This window comes from Coturnix japonica, chromosome 2 (assembly GCF_054131305.1).
Source record: "Coturnix japonica strain WE chromosome 2, WE-NBRP24, whole genome shotgun sequence".
NCBI classification, from domain to species: domain Eukaryota; kingdom Metazoa; phylum Chordata; class Aves; order Galliformes; family Phasianidae; genus Coturnix; species Coturnix japonica.
Genome location: NC_140664.1, coordinates 69,525,210 through 69,549,884, shown reverse-complemented (window position 1 = coordinate 69,549,884; position 24,675 = coordinate 69,525,210). Strand labels below are relative to the sequence as shown.

At 38.4% G+C, this 24,675-nt stretch overlaps 1 protein-coding gene across 13 annotated transcripts in view; it reads left to right on the top strand.

Moving 5' to 3' along the window:
- Positions 1-24,675, top strand: part of CDKAL1 (CDKAL1 threonylcarbamoyladenosine tRNA methylthiotransferase) — a 316,695-nt gene that overhangs the window by 37,351 nt on the left and 254,669 nt on the right. For all 13 annotated transcript variants that reach the window (XR_014943540.1, XR_014943539.1, XM_085540130.1 and 10 more), the window contains one exon: positions 10,426-10,510. Coding sequence is in view for 6 of the 13 variants with exons in the window: in XM_015854755.3 (XP_015710241.1) it covers positions 10,426-10,510 (85 nt within the window). In the remaining 7 variants the exon portion in view is untranslated. The remainder of the gene's footprint in view (positions 1-10,425; positions 10,511-24,675) is intronic.

Here is a 24,675-nt window from a genome sequence, read left to right as displayed (position 1 = left end):
GTAAAGCTCTACCTTTAGTATGCTTTTGTTCAATGGTGGAAAAACGAAGTATACTCAAAACATAAATAACGGAGAACAAAGATGAAGCCACAGCAAATGAATTATTAGATAGTGGTACCTTAAGTTATGAAAACTTTTGAAAGTAAGTACAATCATAGGTCTTGAGTGGCTCAGCAAAAATTGAGATACAAAAGCATATTCTCTTCAGTCTTGAGAGTTTTTAAGTCCGTTAGGAACTGCAAGTACTTGAAGTTTTTACATGGTGTTGAAAACACTCGTCTATCTGTTGTAGAATTATCTTGTTTCTGTTTCAAAACATGGGCTGACCTATGAATAATTTATATGCTTTGAGGCAGGACATTTTTGGTAATGATGGCTGTTATCTTCAGTTTTTTTGCCCATGGATTTAGCTGTACTTTATGGGTGTGAGTAATCACATTTGTTGGGGATTTTGGACCGTGTGTGCAGTTTAAAATCAGATACAGCGATCTGGTAATTACTTTGTTGATGTTTTACCTGTTTCAGTTTTCAAGTTGATACGGAATGTGACGCAAGACATTTCTCAGCATGGAAAATGGAAATCCAATTCAATTTAAACATCAGTGTAGTGTTGCATTAAAATGAGTGATTGTAGCCCTGTGCTAACTTGAAAATAGATTTGCTGTACATCATCTCCTGATTGTTAGAGAGGTTAAAAAGGAATAAATACATTCTGCTTGGCTTGTATCTATGTGGGGCAGAAATCTCTTATTTCTTGTTCCTGCAAATGAAAGTAGGAATTTAAGAGCACTGTTGTTTACAAAATATTACTAGGAGGTGAATCTAAAATAACAAATTGTGTGGGACTTGCAGATTCTGTATGAGCTTATGAGTTGCTCTCATTTCTCTAGACAGGGCTCCGGAGACTCCCTTATCTGGCCCTGCTGCAGAGAAGGTGCCAGGTGGTGCAGGGCTTCTGGATTTGGGGCCAGCTGGTGGCTTCCCTTGTCCACTGGTGCTGTAGGCAGGGTGTCAGAAGAGCTGAGCCTTCCACATTTGGTGGGGCAGTAGCACAGCTGCAGCATTTTGGAGTTGACATTAGGGCTACTGAGATCTGAGTGTTGGGCATGGAGCTTGTATTAGAAGTTCTCCATCTGATATCACGCTCAGAGCTGGAACTGGGTTTTTGTGGTGACATGCTGGAAGTGCTGGCATGGTTGAGTTGCTTCTAGACTGCAGACTCTGAAAGAAGCTGGACTTCAGGTGGCGCACCTGATAGCGGGACTTTTGACACGCTAATTTCAGAAACCTCTGCAGTGAAATAAATGCCTTAGTAATTTACAGCCAGTAGCGGTTTCAGCAAAATATCTGTTCAAAGTAACTTCCAACAGTTGAAATGCCAAATTATTAACAGAAAATACTTTGGATGCTTTACCAAGGCCCGGTGGTCGTTAATAATAAAAGTCTGTGCAAATGCAACACTATGGTATCTTGTTTTTGCATGTAATACGAACATTATTCCAATCCATTTTTTTTATACCCATGATTGATGTAAACTGATGTTTTTCCCTTTATTTTTGTGTGTGTGATGAAAAACCTCTTGACTTTACAATAAACTTTGATCGATTACATCGAGGATGTAATAAATACTTCCTGAAGACCAGCACAGTGCAGTTGGAAACTGTCCTGAAGGGTGGTAGGACTTTGTTAGTGATTTTTATTTTTCTAATTTTATTCAGGATCTGTTTATTGCTATACTACTTCTGTTCCCCTCTTCATCACAGCTACCGCTTCTGTACTACTATTTTTATGCATGTATATTTTCTTCCTGATGGTATCAGTTTTAACTGCAGAATTCAGTGTTTATACTATTTATTTGGTTTATGAAATGCATTATCAAAACTGGGCATAAATATTTAACAGTGAAAGACTCTTCACTGTATTTGAAGACACTTCTGTGCTGTTCTGAACAAACTGTACAGCGTATACCTTTGAGATCCCTCAGCCAGGAGCATTATCTTAACTCTGTATATTTGAAACTGTTGTTTCCCAGATTGCTTGCTGTCAAATGAAATGCTGTGGTACTCTTAAGGGTTTTTCACGTTACAGAATTGTTATGAATCTGAGATAAAAATAGAAGATGTGAGGTTTCTCATGTCTGTCACTTGGAGGAAATTTATTTTTTAAATTCTGTTTACATTAAGCATTTACTTTTTTATTCTCTGCATTTACCTTGGGGGGAAAAATTCAATGCAATGCCATAACCTTTAGTTTTTTTATGGTTAGAACAGTAGTTGCTAGATTTTAGGTGTGTGTTGTTTTATAGTTGTCCATAAGAGAATTACATATGATTTGAATGCAGAGGTTTAAATCTTTTGCTGTGTCAGTTAGCCTTTATGCTTTGTAGGGGTTCAATTTCTAGATGAACCTAAAATGATAACTTACAGGAGGACCAGGTGCTTCCTTCTTGTTAACTTACAGGATGAATTAGGAGCTGTGTTTGAATTTAGATCACGTCTTAGCTGTGCTGATGACCCTAAGGCTGTGTTGATGCCTGTGTTTGTGTATCCTATTGAACGCATTGTGACATCATGTCACTTCCAGTCTTCTTTCTGTCGACCTGGAGAGATCTATTATTGCACCTGTAGAATAGCATGGCTTTCTTTGGGTTAATTTAAGGCCAATCAAAAGAGAATAAATAACTTTATGAATTGAAAGCTGGTAGTCTAGTCTTTTCATATATTTGTGGACCTCTCTGTATTCTGCTGCCTCTGTGCCACTTACCTTTATACCTAGCAATGTTTTATTCGTTAAGCCTTTTCTCTTCAGAAATGTTGAAAAGCATGAAAGTAGGGTAAGAAAAACAGCTTCTGTCTAATACTACTGGAAGCAGTTATCCTGTAGCAAAAGCTGATAATTTTTATAATTGTATATAAAAATTATAAAAAGTGGTGTCTTTTTTTTTTTTTAAAAAAAAAGTTATATTTAATGTTTACTATGAGGGCTCACCAAAAACTTTCTGATTAAATAATTTTGGAGATGGTTATTTGCCTGGATAATGTGTCTGATCTGCTGGGGTTGAAGTGCAGGACCCAGCATTTGGTCTTGTTGAACCTCATCCCATTGGCTTCAGCCCAGCTTTTCAGCCTGTCCAGATCCCTCTGGAGGCCCTTGCTACCCCCAGGCAGATCATAGTATCATAGTATCATAGTCTCGTGTGTGTTGGAAGGGAGGGACCTTAGAGATCATCGAGTCCAACCCCCCGGGATTCGAGCCTCCTGTGTAGCAGAGCGGCACTTCTACCACTTGCGCCACAGGGGGGATTCGAACCCAGGGCCTCCGGTGTTGCAATGTGGCATTCCTACCACTGATGGACACTTCCAGTCAACTTGGTGTCATCTGCAAACTTACTGGGGTGCACTCAATGCCTTAATCCAGGTCATCAGTAAAGATATTGAGGAGGACAGGCCCCAGCACTGGTCCCTGGGGAATACTACTCATGACTGCTCACCAGTTATATTTAGTTTCATTCACCGCGACTCTCTGGGCCCGGCCCTTCAGCCAGTTCCTTGCTCAGCCAAGGGTGTACCCATCCAAGCCACAGGCTGCCAGCTTTTGCAGGAGAATAATGTGGGAGACATTGTCAAGGACTTTGCTGAAATCTAGGTAGATTACATCAACAGCCTTTCCCTCATCCACCAGGCAGGTCACTAGATCATAGAAGGAGATCAAGTTGGTCAAGCAGGACCTGCCTTTTGTGAACCCATGCTGGCTGGGCCTGATCCCTTGGTTGTCCTGCACATGCTGCATGATCTCCCTCAAGACAATCTGCTCTATGACCTTTCCTGGCACTGTGGTCAGTTGGAGTTCTGACTGTTTCCTCCTGAGTCACGGGGGGTTTTGTCTGCTCCCCAGCTGAGACTACCAGGTCGGAGTGAGGAGTACCCTGAGGATAACTGGTCTGATCTTTAAAAACAGACATAAAGAAGGCATTCAGAACCTCTGCCTTTTCCTTATCTTCAGTGTTCACATTCCCAGACTCATCCAGTGAAGAATGGAGAATCTCCTTAGTCCTCCTCTTACTGTTGATGTATTTGCAAAAGAGTTGCTGGCTCCTGCACCTCTAAGACTTCCTTCTTGAAGAGGAACCAGCTGTCTTGCACCCCTTTACTCACTAAGGCAGAATCCCAGAGGACTCCCCCTACTAGTCTTCTGAACAGTTCAAAGTCCTAGGTAGCAGTTCTGCTGCTCCCCCTCCTGGCTTCACTAAGAATTGAGAACTCTGCCATTTCATGGTCGCATGGATAACTGCGCTCTGGAAGCGCAGCATAGTATTGGAACAGTGCTTCTTGTGATTTTGCATAAAGGCAGTGACTGAAGTCTTGAGTTGTTACTTTTAAATAAGATGAAAGTGGATCCTCACACATATGTTTTCTTGTTTGTCTGTTGATCTCTATTTTTAGGAGTTGCTGAACTATCAAATAATGCATGCTTGGTACCTCACACTACTATTCAACCAGTTTGTGCTTGATGAAATTGGACCACTTTGGAGCCACAAAACCACAATCAATTCTCTGTGTTTGGCTGGCATGCTCAAACAATTGGCAACTGTAGATGCTGCTGAAAGCTCTGAGAGATGGGCTTGTCATATTATATGCAGCCTTACTAGTACTTGAAGAATATCTTCTCCTTGCAATCAACAATCAGGAAGAGGTAGGGCAGAGAAATCATGAGTATGAGGCTTTGGTGGATTTTTATGTAGTAGTGTAGAAGTGCTTGACCTGGTAAGGAGCTGCTTTGCGCAAGCAGTGTTTTGTTTTTATTCTGTCCTCGTCTGTTTGTTTAGTTAAATGTTGTTGGGCACTTCAGTTGCAGAGGCAAGTACAATGCTGGAGAAACTGAATGAATGGCTAGAGGGGCAGCAGATGGACTCCTGAGTACTATAATGACTGCATATAGTGGTGTGTGAGTAATGCATAGATGAAGTGCAGGAGGGGCACAGAGAACCGGAATGCAAATTTTTACATCTTGTCTGTGTGGCCTTTGTTTTTCTTTTGCATGTCGTCTTTGCTCATCTCCAGTGAGCAGTTTGCCTTCCCATCCTGGTCGAAGAAGTAGATATATGGAACTATAGCTTTTGTAGGCCACCTGCAATAAAACATTTGTGGGATTTTGTGAAGAAGCTTGCACTGTTAATTCCTGCCCTGTATCTCTCTGTATATAAACAGTAAACTTTAATTTCCCGTGTGTTCAGTCTGGTGCTTTCACAAGCTCTAAATTTTGTTGCTAATCTGGACTGGAGATGATGATTGGGAATTAACCACACTTGGCAAAGGCTTATCTGGCTGCTGGGTATAGTACCTTAAGCCCATGTCTCCAGCTTTTCAGGAAAACTGATAAAGTAACAAATAGATGAGGTGTGAAGGTAGTTCTGAGAAAGTCAATAAATACCTGGAAGCTACAATTTAATAAGTGTTTGAACATATCTGGCTCAAATACCTTATATATTTTAACTCCCTTAAAAGCAATAGATGGAAATTGAATCCATATTCCCTGTGGCATTAGGTATCAGGAGAAATAAGTAGAAGCAAGACATTTGAAATCAATATATTGCTTCCAGGTACAACTTAATGCAGGTAGAATTTAGAGGGGAAAAAAAGGATGTGAAACAGATACAGGAATAAAATTGAGCTTTAATTTGCACACCACAGCAAAACTGTAATCTTGGCTGACATGAAATTGAATATAAATTTGTGGAGATTAGGAAGTTACAGAAGTGAAGTTAATTGCTGCAGACCAATTTATATGGAGTGGATGTACTGAGAAAGTATGAAATTAGTGGAGTAAAGTTATGTCATTCCAAATCTAATATAAACTAGATCTTAGGTAATGAAATGTCCTTAAAATTATACATTTGTGGTCTCAATTATCTGGAGAGCAAGGAATCTAATGTGAGAATTTTGCTGAACTTGGCAACTTTATGCTTTCGTGCTTTGGGGCTTCCTGCTGTTGCAAATGCTTATTGCTTTTGTGGGCTTAGAACAGGCTTTACCAAGTAGGTAATTACAGAACCACTGCATGGTTTAGGTCGGCAAGGGTCCTCTGTGTCCATCTGGTCTTAATCCTGTTCAACTAGGGACACCTACACAGCAGGGTGCCCAGGCCCATTTCCAGTGACTTTTGGAGATCACAAAGGTGAAGACTCAGCCTCCCTGGGCAACCTGTGCCAGTGCTCTTGTCACCTGCACAGCACATAAGTGTTTCCTGGTGTTCAGAGGGATCCTCTGGTATACCATTTTGTTCCCACTGCTTCTTGTCCTGGTGCAGGGCTCGTCTGACAGCAGTGTGGCTTCATTGTGTTATTGTTTTGCATCCTTAAAAGCATTTATGCGCATTGAGGAGGCTTTGGGGTGAGGGGAGAGGAAGAGCAATCTGAAAGCTGGAGAGAGGTTTTTTTGTCAGGGGGTGTAGTGATGGGACATAGAACAACAGCTTTAAACTAAAAGGGAGGATTTATCCTGGAATCACAGGGTGTTTGAGAGGGACCTTTGAGTTTCAGCTGTCCGGCAGTGGACAGAATTGTCATCCACTAGATCAGATTATCTAGAGCCCCATCCAGCGTGGCCTTGAACATCCTCAAGGATAGGGTTTTCATGGCTTCTCTGGGCAGTCTGTTCCAGTGCCTCCACACTGAAAAACTTTCTTCCCAAATCTGATATTGATATCCCCTCTTTTACGTTTCATGGTCCTGAAGTGCTGCTGATGTATTTGATAAAGACCTTTGGTTTTTGTCAGCGGGTTTTGGTGCACCTTGATGTGTGGTAAGACTAAGACAGCCCTCAAGTTGTTTTGCTTCTGGGTGGAACAAACAGAGTGGAGTAGAGCTGAGTTTGTGCTGTAAGCATGTGTTTTCCGGTGTACTATGTATAACTGTGTGAAAGGTCTTCCTAGATAAAAATTGAACATTTGATTCTGATATCTCAAGTCTGCCATCTGGAAGTTCGTGGAAACTTTTTGGCTTTCATTAAAAATATAAATAAGGAGAAGTGCTAATTTGAAAGTCTTTTTTCTGGAGGACATGCATAAAAATTGATAATATATGTGTATGATATGAGGTACTGAGAAATAGCATATGGTAACAAAATACGTTGTGTGCTGAGGAAAGGTCTGGAAGGAAAATAGTTTTCTGATGTTCTTTTCAACCCCGTTGTCTGTTTTTCCTTTATCAAACAAAGCAACCAAACTTTAGGTCCTTAGAGAAAGATGTACCTTTTGATGAGTCGTGGTATTTCTGAGGTGGTATTTTTGAAGGAGATTATTTCCCAGTACTTACCGAGATCCCGTGTTGAACAGTGAGCTAAGACATTGTTAGTTAATGTGCCCATAATCTGGGGGGAGATTATTTGTATGGAGTCCAATTGTAAGTACATGCTCCAAATATATAACTCGAGCATTGCTAGATCTCACTTTAAGATATAAAACTCCAAACTGGGCTTTAAATGAAGGGGCGGAGCTGTTTGAAAAGTGAAAACACAGTGCAGAATAAGTGATCCAAAAAATGGGAACAGTGATTTCAATGCAGAAAGACTAGTGATATGCTGAAGGCTGTTGTTTTAGGGCTTCTCTGTCCATATTTCTACTTCAGTGTTCTGTGTGTGTTTTCATTTTTAAGTAGATTAGTATGGGGAGGGAACAGGGAAAGACTGGAAGGAAACAAAGTTTTGGTAAAAACTGAAAGAAAAAGGGTTTAAGTTAGAACAACAAGGCAAAACAAACTCGGTTTAACTTTCGAAACTGATAATATTACTACAGTCTTAAGAAACTGCTGATTTATGATTTCCACAATGATAAACAAACCCCAAAGTACTGGTTAGAAAAGAATTGCAAATGTTGTTTTCCTTTGTAGGTATAACAGTGTTTCAGACTCATGCTGTTTTAGCCTTAGTATTGCATAATGTAGTCCGTGTTTTCCAAAGCTTCTCAATTAAACTGAGTGTTCAGAAGTTTCCATGACCTTTAGGTTTCTTTGTAGTCTACGTTGTTTTGCAGAGAATATGATAGAATTTGTGGTTTCTTTCCAGCGTAGTGTTTCTTTCATGGAAAAGATGTCACAGAGTAAAAAGGCTGTGGTTTTGAGTCCTGTTTCTGAGCATTTAATATAATGGTGGGTTGATGCAACTTTTAAAAAGCATCTTAACATACAAGGGCATCTTTTTAGGTAGCTTACCAAAAAGCAGTGAGCAGCAAGATACTGTCACAGAATCACAGAATGACCTGGGTTGGAAGGGACCTCAAGGATCATGTAGTTCCAACCCCCCTGCCTGGCAGGGCCACCAAACATACACCTTTACTAGATCAGGTTGCCCAGGGCCCTGTCCAACCTGGTCTTGAACACCTCCAAGGACGGGGCATCCACAGCCTCCCTGGGCAGCCTGTTCCAGGGTCTAACCACTCTCCTAGTAAAAAACTTACCCCTGACATCCAACCTAAATCTACCCTCTTTTAACTTAAATCCATTTCCCCTTGTCCTGGTATTATCAGTCCTTTTGAAGAGTTTACTCCCCTCCTGGATGTAGGTGCCCTTCAGGTACTGAAAGGCTGCAATGAGGTCACCCTGCAGCTTTCTTTTCTCCAGGCTGAACAAGCCCAGCTCCCTCAGCCTGTCTTCATAGGGGAGGTGAAAATAAATCCCCTTAGTGAAACACAGTTTGTTGCAATGTAGAAAAAGACGTCTGTTTTATATTCACGAACATAACCAGGGTTCACTGTGCTGCTTACGGTTCTTCATTCAGTCTTATCTGTCACAGTATGTATGGCTTGCTAGTAAAACCTTCTGTGAGTGTTAGGTTGTACACCTCAATAAGAGCTGTGAGAATTCCCAAACACAAACCTCTGCGTTTTCTAATGTTGATGCTGAGAAGATGAGCATCAGCCTGCTGAATGAATCAGTCCTCGCTCCACTGGAATCTGACAGGGTGGGTTGTGGAGTGGGTATGATTAGCAGGAAGGAGACTTTCCAAGGAGTGTTGCTGTGTGTCCTGTCTTAGTAGGCACAGCGCTATATTCATGCAATGTTTACCAGCCAGAGCTAAAATAGTCCATACCGCTTGTATTTAAGCATACACAGACGCCTCAGGTCTTTCTGATCCTGCCTGTTTATGTATTTAGAAGCCTTAGCTATTTGTCAGAGCTATTTTACTTCAAGCTCTCACTGAACCCTGGTGACTTGTCAGGTCAGAACACAGCTTGTAAAAAAAATTCTTGTTCCCACTGTTGTTTAAGATTTAGTGCTTATTAAGCTTCATGGTGACTCATATATACATCTATGTTTGATTTGATGTATTACTGTTGTGTTTTTTTTAACGTACTCATCTAAGTCTTGCTTGTGTTTAGCATAAATGCATCAAATATTGACACCCCCCCAATCTGATATTTATATTCCTAACAGCAATGTTAAGTTCATCGGTATAGAAAAACTTATTTGTTTTCATGCTGACTGGGCTGAAGGGGAGAGGCTTTTGTTTGTTCTATTTTTGTTGTGGCATCAATGTACTCTGAAATTGAGATTGTTTTTTTTTTCCAGCCTGAAGAAGAGAAAGTCAGATATTGCTATGTTTGCTGTGTGCTCAAAATAGTGAGATACTCAGATGTTATTTTTGACTCCTTTGTAGCCTTTGACCTGTTGTAGAAGAGGCCAGTATTTGATTCAATTTAGTATTATAATCTTTATCAACAAAAATAATTTAAGAAATACAACTTTCAGTTGCTGTTCTGTGTTTTAGTTTCATTTTAGCATTTAGGTTAAGTGACCTATAGTTAATTGAGTGCAGTTTCTCATTGCATGAGTATCTTCTGTCTAAATGCAACTTAACTATAATTATACCACAACCATGTTATAATCCATACTAGAAATAAACATCTTTACTTCCAAGTGAGTTATTTGGACTTTTCTGTTTAGTGGAGATTCATGCTTTGTGAGTTCTGATTCTCTCTTGTAATAGTAATTCAAAATAGAGTGGGGGCAATTATTCTATTTTGTTAATGAAACTTGCTTTTCATGACCACTTGCTTCATTTTTCAGAAAACATCTTTATGTAGTTGTGTCAATTTTCTCCCTCTTTGTAGGCCAGGGGTTATGCATTTGTCTTTGTTTTCGATGATATGCAACATTGTGGCATCTCATGTAATATTGGGGTTTATTGCTGTTTACTGTTCTTTTACCAAAAAAAAAACCAAGTGCTAACAAAAGTGCTCTTAAACAAAACAAAACAAAATCAACTAAGCAAAGATCCATAAAATAATGTCGTACTTCAAATGTTAGTTATCTTGTGAACAGCCAGTTTATTTATAGCTGCGGAGTTTAGTCTTTGAGATAGAAAGTAGGAGTTGTTCGATATTTCTTAATTCATACTTCTGTCTCTCTTCATACTTCTGTCTCTCTTCTAGATAACTCTGCTGAAGCAGATTTATGGCTGCTGAACAGTTGTACAGTAAAAAATCCAGCTGAAGACCACTTCAGAAACTCAATCAAGTAAGTTGAAACATCTATCTTGAGACTAAATTATCAGTGAATATGTAGTTTAATTTTGTGTACTCCTATTTTCAATAGAGATGTAATTATGTATTTCAGAGCAAAAAACAACAACAAAAAAGCTTGCTCACTGTGAATGCTGCAGTGCTAAGTTCTCTAGAATGGATGTGAGTGGTTCTTTCAGCTTGATAACTTAGGTTATCAGTACACTTATCTAGGAGAACTGTTAATCTATGCTTCTGTATTGCTTTTCATGGTAATGTTATTTTCTTCTGATGTGTTTTTTTTAAGTGAATTGCTAGGCTATTTCTTTATAATTTTAAATAATCAGTCTTTCCCAATTAAAAGGCTATATGGTACACACTTAAAACTACTTTGCTTTTTCTTACAAGGTGAGTTTACCTGTCTTTAACAGTAGTCTTCTGAAGATTGTTTTCTGTTTCTATAGCATTCCAATGATGTTGATAAGTATAATATGATAGCAACTTCCTGTGCACTTACGACTGTGGTTGTGCAGTATAAGTATTTATGTTACTTGTAAATGTTTACCTTTATTAAGCAAATGCAGGCATTTGTGCAGTCATTAGTGTGATACGTTGCTGAAGGACTGTTTGTCAAAATCCATTTTGGTTAGAAAAACATATTTCATGCTCAGGAATTTAGATAGTGGTATGGCCTTAGTTTGGTGCTGTGTGTTAAGCGTTAGATGCTTTAGGAAACTAATTAGCTTTAAATATTCTTTAAGCCTTAAAGGGATTGGTACTTAGTTGGTGGTCATTTTAAATAAGAAAATAGTACTGTGATGTGGGAAAACAGCTCTGTGCCATGACTTTATATATCTGAATTTGAACTTTCTGACTGAAATGTTGTTACAGCTTCCTAGCTCTGTGGCTTCTCTGTGCTACAAGCACTGTTTACAGACTTTGAAAATCAGTTGTATTTATTACTGTGCATAAAACACACACTTTCATTAGAATACAGGTGCTAAGCTGTTAAGTTTTAGTGATATGGACAAACAAGGCATGCTTTCGATTTGGAAAGTAGATGTCTTCGTAGTTTATAGAGTAACGCTTTCCAGTATTATTCTTCTCAGTGGGGACACAGCTATGCTCCTTCTGTGTCATTTTAGAGCAGGAATATACATGCATCTGTAGCCACCTGGAAGCTCTTTTTAAGAAAATTAGACAACACTGGGGTAAAAAGGATCGTATTCTATTTAGACTTGATTGCAGTGGTTTTTAGTTGGAAGACAAAACTTTTCTTCTTCTCCCTTCTCTCACAGTTTGTAGAATTGCATAATTCCATGAACCCACTCCAAACAAAAAAGTTTTACAAAAAAAAAAGGGTCCCCTGGTTTTCTGTGCTGCTTTGCCATGTCTGCCATGTGGCATGAAGTTCCTTAATCTGTTAGTGCTGGCTGCTGTGGTTGTTTTTTTTTTTTTTTTAGGCCAGGTATGTGATTTCAGTGGTTAAGAAGATGGTGGCACCATTTTGAGTTAGAGTTTTCATGCTTATGTTTTGTTATCTTACGAGAGTCTTTCAAAACATCTTTCTTTTGTTTGGGCAAAGCCATGGATATCCTGACAAAACGGGCATGTACACAAAACATGTTAAATTACTTTTTTGGAAGTATTCCATCTGGTTTAGTAGGATAAAAACAGCGATTGCTCTTAATCAAGGATGACCTCATTCTAAACACACAAGTACTGAATTTATAGCATGCTGAACTTCTTTCCTCAATTGAACTCATGCTTCAGGGTAGCCAGTTAACCTGTAGTTTATCCTTACTGATCAAAATGCTTTCTGTTTGTGGTCCATAGAATTAGGCTACTGAATAAAAACTTCAATTAACTTATTTGGGTTATGGAGTGGAAATGCTTGAAATTTACCTTTTGCATATATGAATGTGAGGAAATTATAGACTGCAATAGAATTAAAATATTAATTGTTTGTTGGAGCTGGAATTGGGTAAGTGTTCCTAATTAATTTAAATAAGCGAAGAGCTTGTGGTTCAAGTAGTGTTGAGATAATAGGTGAACCAGTATTAGATGTATTTTGCTTTATATTGCTTCAAAGAATAAGCAAATTGAAATTTCTTCTCCTCTGAAAAGTATCAATGATTTATCTGAACAGATTGTGGGTGTTAATAGGCTACTTTACCCAAATTGAGATTTGTGGGTATGCAGCTGGGATTCTCACTGCCTCTTCCACTACACATCTCTCCCTTCTGTTATGGGATTATTTTTTCTTGTGTGGGCTAACTGAATCAATTATCCCATCACTAACAAGTATGTAAAAGACTAAGACAAGACTCGTGCCAAACATAAATGTTCCTGAGAAGTGGCATTATATGAATTGAGGCCTATGGAAATGGTGTTCGATAAAGTCAGGATAGAGCTCGCATTGGTTTTGGGGTTTCTGTTTGGAGCACGTATCTAGTAGCTAAAGATATTTTCAGCAAGCTACTCAAGGTAGAGCAAATTCATCGTTTACATTTTAAATAGGATTTTTCATTCCAGCAAGGCTGTTTTCTTTATTATTCTATGGTGTTATAAGTTTTATTTTAAACTTGCCACACCAAGTGACCATTGTAGTTTTTAACATTTCATTTTTAAAGTCCTAGTAAGAATTGGAGAGTACATAGTTGAGAAATGCAATTAAGAAATGGAAAAACATGGATATTTGTTGAATATGTGTTAAAAACATGTATGTTTATATGTGCACAAATAAATATGATAAATATTAGAGTATTAAAAGGGTGTAGGTTATATGAAAGGGAGCAAAATTGGATATAAGAGCTTTACAGTATCAGTGTTTAGCATATTACATTACCAGTTTTTTTTTTTTTTTTTAACCATTTTAAGCCAGGTGAATTCAGTAATAAGGGTGAATATCTTGAGTCCTGGAAACAGGTGGTTGATAGCTTCTAATGTTTATCTAATTAAATGCATATTGATTGTTGTCCGTGGAGGCTTAAGGAGGGGGAAAACAGAAGCATGCAGAAACTTGCAGTGGCAGGATTAATGCAAAAATCAGCTTGATCCATGCTTGTCCTTGCTGACAAGTGTGTTTTTATTTCTGTTTTCATTTCAGAAGATCATCTACTTATTGAGAGGCACAGAATTGTGTTAGTCATTGAGGACTGTTGAGGATTTTTGTTTTCATTGTTCAACAAAACGCTTGTTTTTTCATGAGAGCAAGTTGAAATATTGCCAATGAAATACAGAAGTTTGCTTTTCTCATGGAATAATTGAGCTGCTAACTGGGTAAAACTGTGTTGCATGGTAATGTGCAATTTTAAGTGTGAACAGTGGTAAGGCTGGTGTTTCTTTCCATTCCTATTATTTGCCTTAGCTATTTCCTTTGAATAGCACAGAAGGGAAAAAATTGTGTGTGGCTCAGTATTTCATATTTTAAAGGCCATTCACTTGCTCATCTCAAAAAAAAAATGACTTTGTGGATGATCGTAGCAGTATGATGAGTTAGCTAAAGTACTAAATGTAGATTTATTTATTTCATGAATGGTTTTATTGAGGAAATAAGTTACTATTTTGAATCCTTTTTTTTTTTTTCACATGCAAATACAGCTATGTGTTATTTGCTTGTGGTTGGTAGGAAATGTTCTCATAGGTCTACCATCTGTATTGAATCCATCTGAATTCAGCATGAAGGTCAAAAGTTTATTATCAAAGATAATTGCATTTTCTCAACTCAAATTAGTACAGAAAGTTTACACTGTCATGATGGGGAGCGCTGTAAGTAAAGAGTGTAATCTGAGAGTGGTGCTTTCTTTGTTGCAGAATTCTGCCATAACTGTGACTGAAGGTTTGTCTGTCTTCCTTATTGCTTGGACTCCTCAGAAGACTGCAGTCCCATTGAATGATCATTTTCAGTTTGTACTCCTGCCTAAGTTAGAGAGCATGTGGGACAGCAGTGTTTGCTGCAGATGGGAAGCAAGTGCTGAAGCTTTTGTTTTATCTCAGCACAGAATGCAACTCATGCAAAGCTGAAAAGAAACAATTCACTACTACTCTTAAAATTGTAGTGTATGGATACAGTATCTGAATCCCAGGCTTACAGTCTGGCAATTTTGTCAAGCTGTGCTTAGTTTGTAGAAATATGGAGAAAGTTGCAATCAGAAACTGGAAGGTTTTGGAGTTGCTGGGAAATGGTCATTTCCAAATGGGTGTTTGCCGGTGTCTTCTGTTGTCCACTGAAAGCACTTTTGCTTTTATTCATTCTTTTGAATGAGGTGTGTAAAATTATTAACAGCAAGTTTGGGTTATGGACTGGGTCATCTCTGTGGTGGCAGGTGGATCCAGTCTCCTGTTTGGCTTCCTCTGATGGGGAATCCATTTGAGACTTGAGACATCCCCACCTCAGGCCTATGGGACCCTCAGAGGGAATCCTCCTGTGCCCACAGTGCAGCAGCCCAAAGCAAGATGAGTCTTATCTTCTCTTTTGGGGCTCTGTGCAATGGAGATGACAACTCTTCACAAGTGCTAGGGGTCAGTAAATATATTTTATACGGTATAATGCTCTGTAAAATAATACCTACATAAATGCTCATCCAACTATCAGATCTTTCTCTTTCCTTTGACTGCTGTTTTGCTATTCTTTCCATACCACTACAGATGATCTGGCTTTAATTTCCTCCCACCCAGTGGGTGTTTAACTATATTTTTATGCATGCATCTCGCGTACATATAACAGAACATGCTGGAAAGCTGGTTAAGTATGTGCCTTTCTTCAAATTTTCTTTTTTCTCTGATTCTGAAGAATTGCTTCAGTCTGAGTTCTGAAATAATAACAGTCCAACCTAATGGTAAAATGGTGCTCTATAATCTTGTTAATTGTGGGATTCTGCATTTATTGACACTCGCCTCAGTACAAAAAGGACATGGAGGTACTGGAACAGGTCCAGAGAAGGCAGCAAGGCTTGTGAAGGGCTTGGAAAATCAGCCCTATGAGGAGAGGCTGAGGGAGCTGGGGCTGTTCAGTCTGGGGAGGAAGGTGCTGAGGGGCGACCTTACTGCTCTCTTCCAGTAACTGAAAGGTGCTTACAGTGAGAGTGGAGTAAGTCTCATCTCACTGGTGACAGGACAAGGGGAAATGGCCTCAAGTTAAGTTCAGGTTGGATGTTAGGAAACACTTCTTTACAGAAAAGTTATTTAAACACTGGAATAGGCTCCCCAGGTAGGTGGTTGAGTCACCGTCCCTGGATGGGTTTAAGTGCTGTTTGTATGCAGTGCTCGGAGATATGATTTAGCAGAGGGTTTTTAGAGTTAGGGTACTATGGTTAGGCTGCAGTTGGACTTGATGATCTTTGAGGTCTTTTCCAACCTGAGTGATTCCATGATTCTGTGACATCCTAAAATTTATGTTATTTTGATCAATAAAATTTCTTCTTTGTCAGAGTATGACTGAGGCAGTTGTGTATTAATTTGGGCTCTTCTTCCAGAAATCTCGCATTTGTGTATGACTGTGTAATTTTTATTATATTGTTCTTACAGTTTACAAACATCAATTGGTGCGCAGCTTGGATGTGGTTCTTTGAGGAAAAAATGCCAATGTTTTGGAATGTTACAGGGATGGGAAAAAATTTCTGTTGTTTTCCATGAAGTCAAAGATAGCAGCTCACTAACAGTGCACATACTGAGCTGTAAGGATCCATGGGATTCATGGGCTTAGTGCTCTTCTTTGGTTTGAAATAATAATAATAATATGGTAAGATAGAAAAGAATGAGGAAGAAAACCACAAATTTTCAGTCTTGTTCTCTGTTTTAGGGATATTAACATGTCTCATTATTTTAGAATCTGGAAATTGAAATGCTGGTTGAATTCTTTATTTTTTATTTATTTTTATTATTATTATTTTTTTTTGCTCTACTGACTTATGTATTCATAAGGAAAGTATTTATTTGCTTCCTTAAGTATATTGTTTTTTTGTGTGTTTGTCATAATACGAATTAAATACAGTGCTAAAATATCTCTTGAGTAACTTGTTTCTTTCCAACAGTTTATAGATTTACAGTAATCAGTGTTTGCTCTTCATCTTGTGGTTTCCATTTGTGTGTCACAAAAGATACCACTTAAGCATGACTGTTGCAAAATTTTTTAGTTAAGCTGTTGTGAAATGCTGCTCAACAGCTTACAATTATTGGAGAAGAACATTTAATTAGAATATGCCACGCATTGCATACTTGCTGTTGTCATCCTTGTTTGATGCTGTGTTTAAGATGCAGCATGTCTTGAGAGAGTTTCTTGTGACTATTGGTCAGAAACCATAAAATGACATTGTCATATTTGAAGAAAATTGTCAATGAGTGTGTTTTTATCAAGTACGTGGGTTGTAACTAATGACTTCTAAAATCCCGTATTGTATTGCTTGCGTGAGGTTTCTAGCTGGAGTCTATTGCTTGTTACAGCGTTTTCATGTGTAGAAACTGAAATGGATGGAATTGCCACATAGTAGCTCTGTCTTCTGTATTGGCGGCTTTTGTGACTTCAGGAGCAAATGGCGAGTGGCAGGATAGAGTACAACTCTTATCTTCTCAGGATGTCTTGGGTAGCTCTACTAGTGAATGATGCAACTTTCTCCTTTCTTTCCATTATCCTCCCTGATAGGGACAAGCTGTTGAAGTAACAGCTTTTATGTTCTTTTTTTTTTAAACTATTGTTTTAGTTACAGCGATTTGGGTATCTGGTCCATATATTAGGAATAGAATTAGGAAATCATAACACTGGTGTGTGGGGGTTCTGTTTACTTTGAATGCTGATTTGTAATGCTTTTCTCAGTATTTCTCCTTGATTTCTAATTTCAGTATGTTTCCAACAGAGAGAAATACTTTCAGTATGAAAATTTGAGTTTTCTGCTTTGCCTAGCTTGAATGATAACAAGAACTTTCTTGTATGTGTTAATAAGGTTACCTTTTCCTCAGTATTCAGCTCTGAAGTTGCATGATAGGATGCTTTGTTACTGAGACACTGTGAATTTGTTGGTTATAGTTTTTGTTTCTAAGGAATCCTGTCTCTTGCATTCATGTAGGGACACTGATGCATTGACCCTACTGATACTGTCATTGAAGACTGTCTACTGTGTTTATTCAACAGTCTTCCTCAGAGCTGCTTCAATACATTTCTCACTGTGTTTTCACATTTAAGACTGCCCTAACCTGGGTATAGCACCTTACACTTGGCCTTTTTGAAACTTCATGAGGTTTGCATGCACCCAACTCTCAAACCTGTCAAGATCCATCTGGATGGCATCCCTTCTAGGGTTTTGATGGCACTATGCAGCTTTGTGTTATCTGCAGACTTGTTAAGGATGTGCTCAGTCCCTTTGGCCATGTCCCACTTGTCATGACAAAGATTTTTAGTAGTGTATGCTCCCATACTGATCCCTGATGGACTGCACTTGTCACTGATCTTCACCTGGACCAAATTAGCCAGCAGTGACAAATTCCATTAGTGAAGCCATGTTGGCCATCACCAATTACCTCTTTGTTTTCCAGCATAATTTTCAGGTGGATCTGCTCCATCGTCTTGGTTGGCACAGATGCTGACTAGACGTTGACTATCTTGGATCTTTCTTTTAGCCCCTTTTAAAAATGAGAACTTTTTTTTTTTTGTTTTGTTTTTGTTTTGTTTTTGTTTTTTGTTTCTGTTTCCAGTTGTTAAGAACTTCACTGAGCTGACAAGGCTTCTCAGATACAGTAGACAGTTATTCAGCGTCTTTACCCACCAGTTTCCTTAGAACCATTCAGCGCATCTCTTTAGGTCCTGTAGGCTTGGGTACCTTCAGGTTCCTCTGATGGTTTCTTACAATGGGTGTTTCTTTATTCTACCAGTCCCTGCATATTTGTATTCTGTGATTTGGCATTGTGGCTAAAGCATTTGCCAGTGATGGCTGAGGCAAAAATGGTGGGTAGCCAAGTTTCCTGTCTCTTTTCAGAGAATGCCCATATTTTTACTAGTCTTCCTTTTATTACTGGCTTAAAGAAGGTTTTCTTCTTGCCTTTGATATCTCTGGCTGGATCCTATTATAATTTTAACAGGACTTTGGCTTTGTTAACCTGATCCCTGGCAACGTGGGCAGTGTCATTGTATTTCTTCCACGTTATATATCCTTGTTTCCACTCTGGATAGGCTTCCTGTCTGTGTTTGTCCAGGAGTTTCTTGTTCATCCACATGGTCTTTGTGGACATTTTACCGGACTTTCTCTTCATTGGAGTGTATTGCTCTTGAGCTTGGATGGAGGGATCCTTGAATATTAGCCAGTTTCCTTGGATACCCCTTCCCTCCATGGCTTCACCCCACTGTACTCTACCAAGCAGATCCCTGAAGGAGCCAAAACCTGCTCTTTTCAAGTCCATTTAGTTGGCTGTGCATCGTCCTTCCTTTCCTCAGAATTCTGAGCTCCACCATTTCATGGTCATTGCAACCAAGGCTGCCCTTGAGCTTCACACTTCCATTAGACCTTCCTTGTTCATGAGAACAAGTTTCAGGAGAGCACCTCCATTCATTGGCTCCTGTATCACTTGGAGAACGAATTCATCATGAACACACTCCAGGAATCTCCTGGATTGCTTATGCCCTTCTGTGTCCCTCCAACAGTTAGCAGGGTGATTGAGGTTCCCCCTAGAAGGACCAGGGCTTGTGAATGAGAGGCTGTCTGCAGAAGGCCTTCTCCTAGTCAAGTGGCCTGTAGCAGTCCCACACTATAATCTGTTTTCTTCTAGTTGAGTTGGTACTGACTGAAGGCAAGTCACTTTTCAGATCAGAACTCTGTGTATCACTTGTTGCATTTGAAGTGTTAGTAAATTGGTGGAAGCTTATACTGTCTTCACTGTCATTCTCCTTTAATGACTGCTGCTACTGTAATGAGACAAATTTTGGAATAACAGTCTGGTATTGCTTAATTCTTTTCAAAAGTGTCAACAAACAGAACTTGGTAATTTGGTTTTACACTAATGAGTAATTCCTTCAATGAAATCCCATTGGGTTTGTTTCTAAGGCCTGTGTTAATAAACTTCACTTTCCGTTCTCTTCACGTTAAAATTAAAAACCTAAGAGAAAGAAGTCAATTCTAGCTTTACCTTTATTGCAGTTATGGAGTGTAGGTACCTATTTTCACTTGAAATATTGTGTCTGCTGCGAACTGTCAGCACCTGGAACTTTCACAATATACCATGCTGACCTGCAGTCTCTAAGAAGTTGCTGTTTCTTCTTCTGCTTAGGTGTAGTTTTAAGCCTCTATTTTTATCAGTTCTAGTTCAAATCAACACTCTAAAAACAACCCACACTGAAGTATGTATATATGTGTATATATCAGCACTTACATATTAGGAACCGATGTTCACGTGCTAGCTTTATGCCACCAGAGGATACAGTGAAGTTTCTCTTTCTGAGGAAAATGTGACTTAATCAAATGTGGTATCATTGTCAAGAATTAATGAATTGAATTCTTACACAAAGATGTTGTATTTGGTGCTGCACTCCAGCAGCAGGAGTGGGAATACTGATGAGGTGCACACTAAATCTGCTGAAAGTACTATAGTTGCGATCTGCTATTAGACCAAAATCTTTATTGTGTGCTGATCTAATATTTAATATTATTGATAATTGAGAACCACTGATGATTTTTTTTTCACATTTAACTGCTTTCATCCTCTTAGATTATTTGCAAATTGCTTCTCAGAAGTAAGCTATAGATGATTTTTCATGAAAGTGCATGAAGAAATACAATGTAGGTCTTGATTCAGTCATTTATAAGGAGGTCTGTTAAGTTTAATATAAGCTTAATGGCTTATGTAATGTGATCTGAAGGCATGTACATATGAAGTACTCAACAGCCTTATGTCTAGAGTTTAGAATATGGATCTTGAAGTAAAATTTCTGCAAAAGGTGAAAACAGCAAACTGTTCCTTGGCTCTTAAGTTCCTATGACTGTTATTAATTCAGAAACATTGGCAAAAATAGTTTAAAATGTCTTGTCAGATAAGAAGCAGAAGTTAATTCTGGTTTTGGGAAGGTGAAATAAACATCCTAGTTAATAAGTGTTCAGCTCATGGCAACCTGTTATGTGTCAGATGATCACAGGGAACAGATGTGTGGTCTGTATTGCTTGCAAGGTTTTTTTGTTCTTATTTTGTGTTCTAAAATAAATACTAAGCAACTTCTGATAATATTTTCCATGGCACTACTTGTTTTGGAAAGTGTATCTGATAGTATTTCAAAGCTCACAACCTTTGCTACTTTTTGAAAGTAAATAAGTAAATTATGTAATTTCTCACTTTTTTTTTAATAGTCATCTTTAGAGCAGGATAGGCTTTATTTGCAAACTTTGATACAATACTTTGAGGGTTTGTTTCTTATTTTGAACATTTGATGGGTATTACAATGAGAACCCATTGTGATCTTTGGTATATTGGTAAAAGATATTTAAGTGTGGTAAGGATTAAGAAAATGCTTCTAATCAGGAGCAGGTGATTTTTCTTGTAAGTATTCCCATAAAATATTTTTAGAGGCTGCTTTTGCCAGTAAATGATGCCTAGCTAAATATTTAACAGATTTATTAAAATAAGTAAATTATGCAAGCAAACATTTTAATGAGGATGTTTCTTTCCTACTTGTGTTCTGTGCTTTGTAAAATGTCATAGGAAAGCTATAAAAAAAAAAGCCAACATCTGAAAACAAGATAGTAATTTGAAATATGAATGTTGATGTCTGCCTTCTTAAGTAAAGAATGATTGAGAGGAGAGAAAACATAAACCAAAGTAATTTTGTTGTATTCTGTCATACTGTGACCATTTTGCTTGGAGACTAATGGCTTAAACTAGTGGTGTTTAGTCAATTTTTGCTATCTCCTGGCACAGCAAAAATATCTCTTGCCTAAGATGTTGCTGCTTCTGTACTGGATGTTACTGTACCTGCAGCAGAATTAATAGAAAAGTCCATTTTTTCTTAGTTGCTTTTGATTCTTTTAAACAATTTTTGTATTCTGTACCAAACAACAAAATAAATCAAAGAGAATGAAGGGTTTTTAGAGAGAAGTTTAGAGTGAACTTGGGAAGATTTTGGAGTGGACGACTGTGCTCGTTTGCTGGGCTTTGTATTGAGTTCTTTTTGTCTTAGAATTTCAAACTGGAAGCTTTGGTTGGTGACCATCTCTGCTCAGCATTGGCTTAGAATCAGTAACATTTACTTACCCTTCTGAGCGTGTGTGTATATAGATAAAATGCATATTACTGAATTTTGGGAAATCAAGTATTCCAGAGTATCAACTAAAGAGTGTAGACATATATATATGTGTATATATATATACACATACAATATTTATATATATATTTATTTGTTATTATTCTTAGTAAAAGTCAGATTGTAATAGTTTAATAAAGGTTACTGTCATATTCAGTGCTGTGATACAGTTTTCTCTGTGCATTTTAAGGTATATTTTACTGCTAGTTGAAAACATGTAAGCTCTTGTATGTGGGCAGGGTTTCTAATTACTTCATAGCGTTTCTCTGCTTCCCATCACTGTGATATGGAAATGATTCGCACAGTGGGATTAATTTACTTTACAGTTTTGTGTTCAGAACTTCATGGTAATTCCTTATTTTATCCCAACTTAGAGTGGGATTCCCAAGTTTGCACATTCAGTGAGTAACTCAAAGTAGTGATGCATCTGAACATTCATCTGCAGCTATGAGCTGCTGTATCCCATGGTTGATGATAACAAATGCATCTGCATGTCAGACAGAGAGTGTGAGGGAAGAGTTTTCCCAAGGAAAGTAAGAAACAGTTTAGATGTATAAATGAATTCTGGAGCAGAAATGTTGTTCAAAGTGAGCTGTGATTTATAGTGGTTTTTCGTTTGTTGGCTTTGCTGGTTTGTTTTATTTTCTTTTTACTAATATGAGAGGTCTGTCTTGTGAATTGAATGAGATTGGAGTCCTGAGAAAAATGTATGACCCTGTGTCCTTGTGTTAGAAATGCATTGTGAGTAGGCTTGAAATAGGAAGTATTAATGTGTGAAGAAAGTCTCTCCTTTGGCATTTTAGCATGTTCAGCATTTGTCTTTGTGTAACGTGTTTTGACCACAGTTTTGTTTACTAGGTTAGAAAATTCGCCAACAGTAATTTGATATGTGATACTGTACTAACAGTGCTGTGCATCACAGGAATCTTTATCCCAGGCTGTGAAGACTCCTCTTGTTCTTATCTGTGCCGCGTTTGTGTTGTGCAGATTCATCTATTGCTTGAAGGGTATTGATTCTTTGCATACAGAGGATGCAGAGGCTCTATGGATGCTTGGGGTGCAACCTGAGCTCTGTTTGCAGTGAAAGTTGTTTCTAGTTATGCCCAGTGCAGTCAGACTTTGTAGAAAGGTTTGGGTTGGAAGGTATGTTTAAGATCCTCTAGTTCCAACCCCCTGCCATAGGCAGGGACACCTCCCTCTAGACAGGTTGCTCAAAGCCTCATCCAGCCTTGATTGCTTCCAGGGAGGGGACATCCACAGCCTCATTGGGCAACCTGTTCCAGTGTTCCACCACCCTCACAGTAAATAATTTCTTCCTGATATCTCTGTCTGATGAACTTAGTTAAATTGTTATCCTCTGCCAAGCTAGAACACCTGCAGATTTTAAGAAGCCTATGCATTTGCTAAATTTGAGCTCTTTTTCACTGTATTGTCAGAATGCATTCTCTCATGAAAATATATTTGATTGCCCATCTCAGAATTTGGCTACTGAAATTTTGTCTTAATAACTTAAAATCTTTGGCAAAATACTGAGCCTTTATTCTAGCTCTTGGGAGAGAGGGATTCTGGAGAGCTGTGCTTTCATGTTGAAGTTTCCAGATTTAATTAGTCACTTTGGAAACTTCAACCCATAGCAGATTAAGGGGACTGAGCAGAAGAATGATGTGTGACAAATCTTGTGATTTGTCTGCTAACAGTTGGCTTAGCGTTGTGAACTCCAGGTGTACTCAGGCAAATTACAGAAGATGCGCCCATGAGCAAGAAGTGGCTCAGTCTGAAGTGGGTGTGATTCTGCCTGGAAGCTGCATTCAGCAGATGTTGTACCAAGTGTGCAAAGATATAAAGCTTTCCCTCCAGTCTCCTTTCTTGCTTCCTCTCTGAGTGAATTTTGAACCGAACTGCTTGACAGGTGGTGTAAGAACATAATCAGTGTTATTTGTTTTCTTGCAGATGGATATACAGTTACCAGATACATTTTACCTACCAAGTGTTAAGGGTTTCTTAAGGAAGTAGTTCTGTGCCTTCAGGGCTTGAGGTTTTATAACCGAGTGGAATAGGTTAAGATGAACAAACTGCATTTTTTAAAATGATCTTGGTAATGACAAACTGGGTTATTTACTGTGCTTGGAAGCAACTTCAGCTTGAAATACTAAGCATGTTAAGCACAATGTGCAAATTTTTGTGGTCCTTGTAGCTTATGAAATGGTTAAAGAAACACTGATGGGTTCTCATTTTACCCTGAACTTTTTAAACCATCACACCATGGCAGGAGGTTGGAATTAGATGATCTTTCTACCTCTTCCAGCCTGAACACTCCTATGGTTCTGTGATCGTTTTAAGGATGAAGTGGAGAGATATTCCAAAATGATATTTCTGCCACTTTGTAATTGTCTGTTACACTCACAGCTCAATTTTAATTAGAAAAATCAGCTACAACTTTATGCAATTATCTCCTTAGTAGTAAGTACAACATTTAATGTGTTTTGGTCTTTTTTCTGCTTCATTTCTTTGTCCGTGGGAAAGGCTCACTGAGCTTGAACAATGAAAGAAAATCTTATCTTTCATAAGTTAGAGAGGACAAAGTATCTACAGAGTGGAAAAAGCAAAGGGGATTTTCATAGCTGTTCACCTGCCTAAGCAGCAAACAATTGCTTTTCTGAAGCCTAAAGCAAAACAAGACCAAACCAACCAAGCAAACAAAAAATCCAACCACAAAACCATTACCTGTACAGCAGCTGCCCAGGCTGATGTGTTGGGTATATGCAGGTATCTGGGCAGAGTGGTTTGAGGAACTCAGAGCTTTTGCAGTATAAAGTTGAAATGTGTCTTGTAGGAAGGAAACCATGGGTTACAGGTCTGTTGATTGCATTTTTGGGATCAGCCAAACAAGTTACGCAAGGGATTTG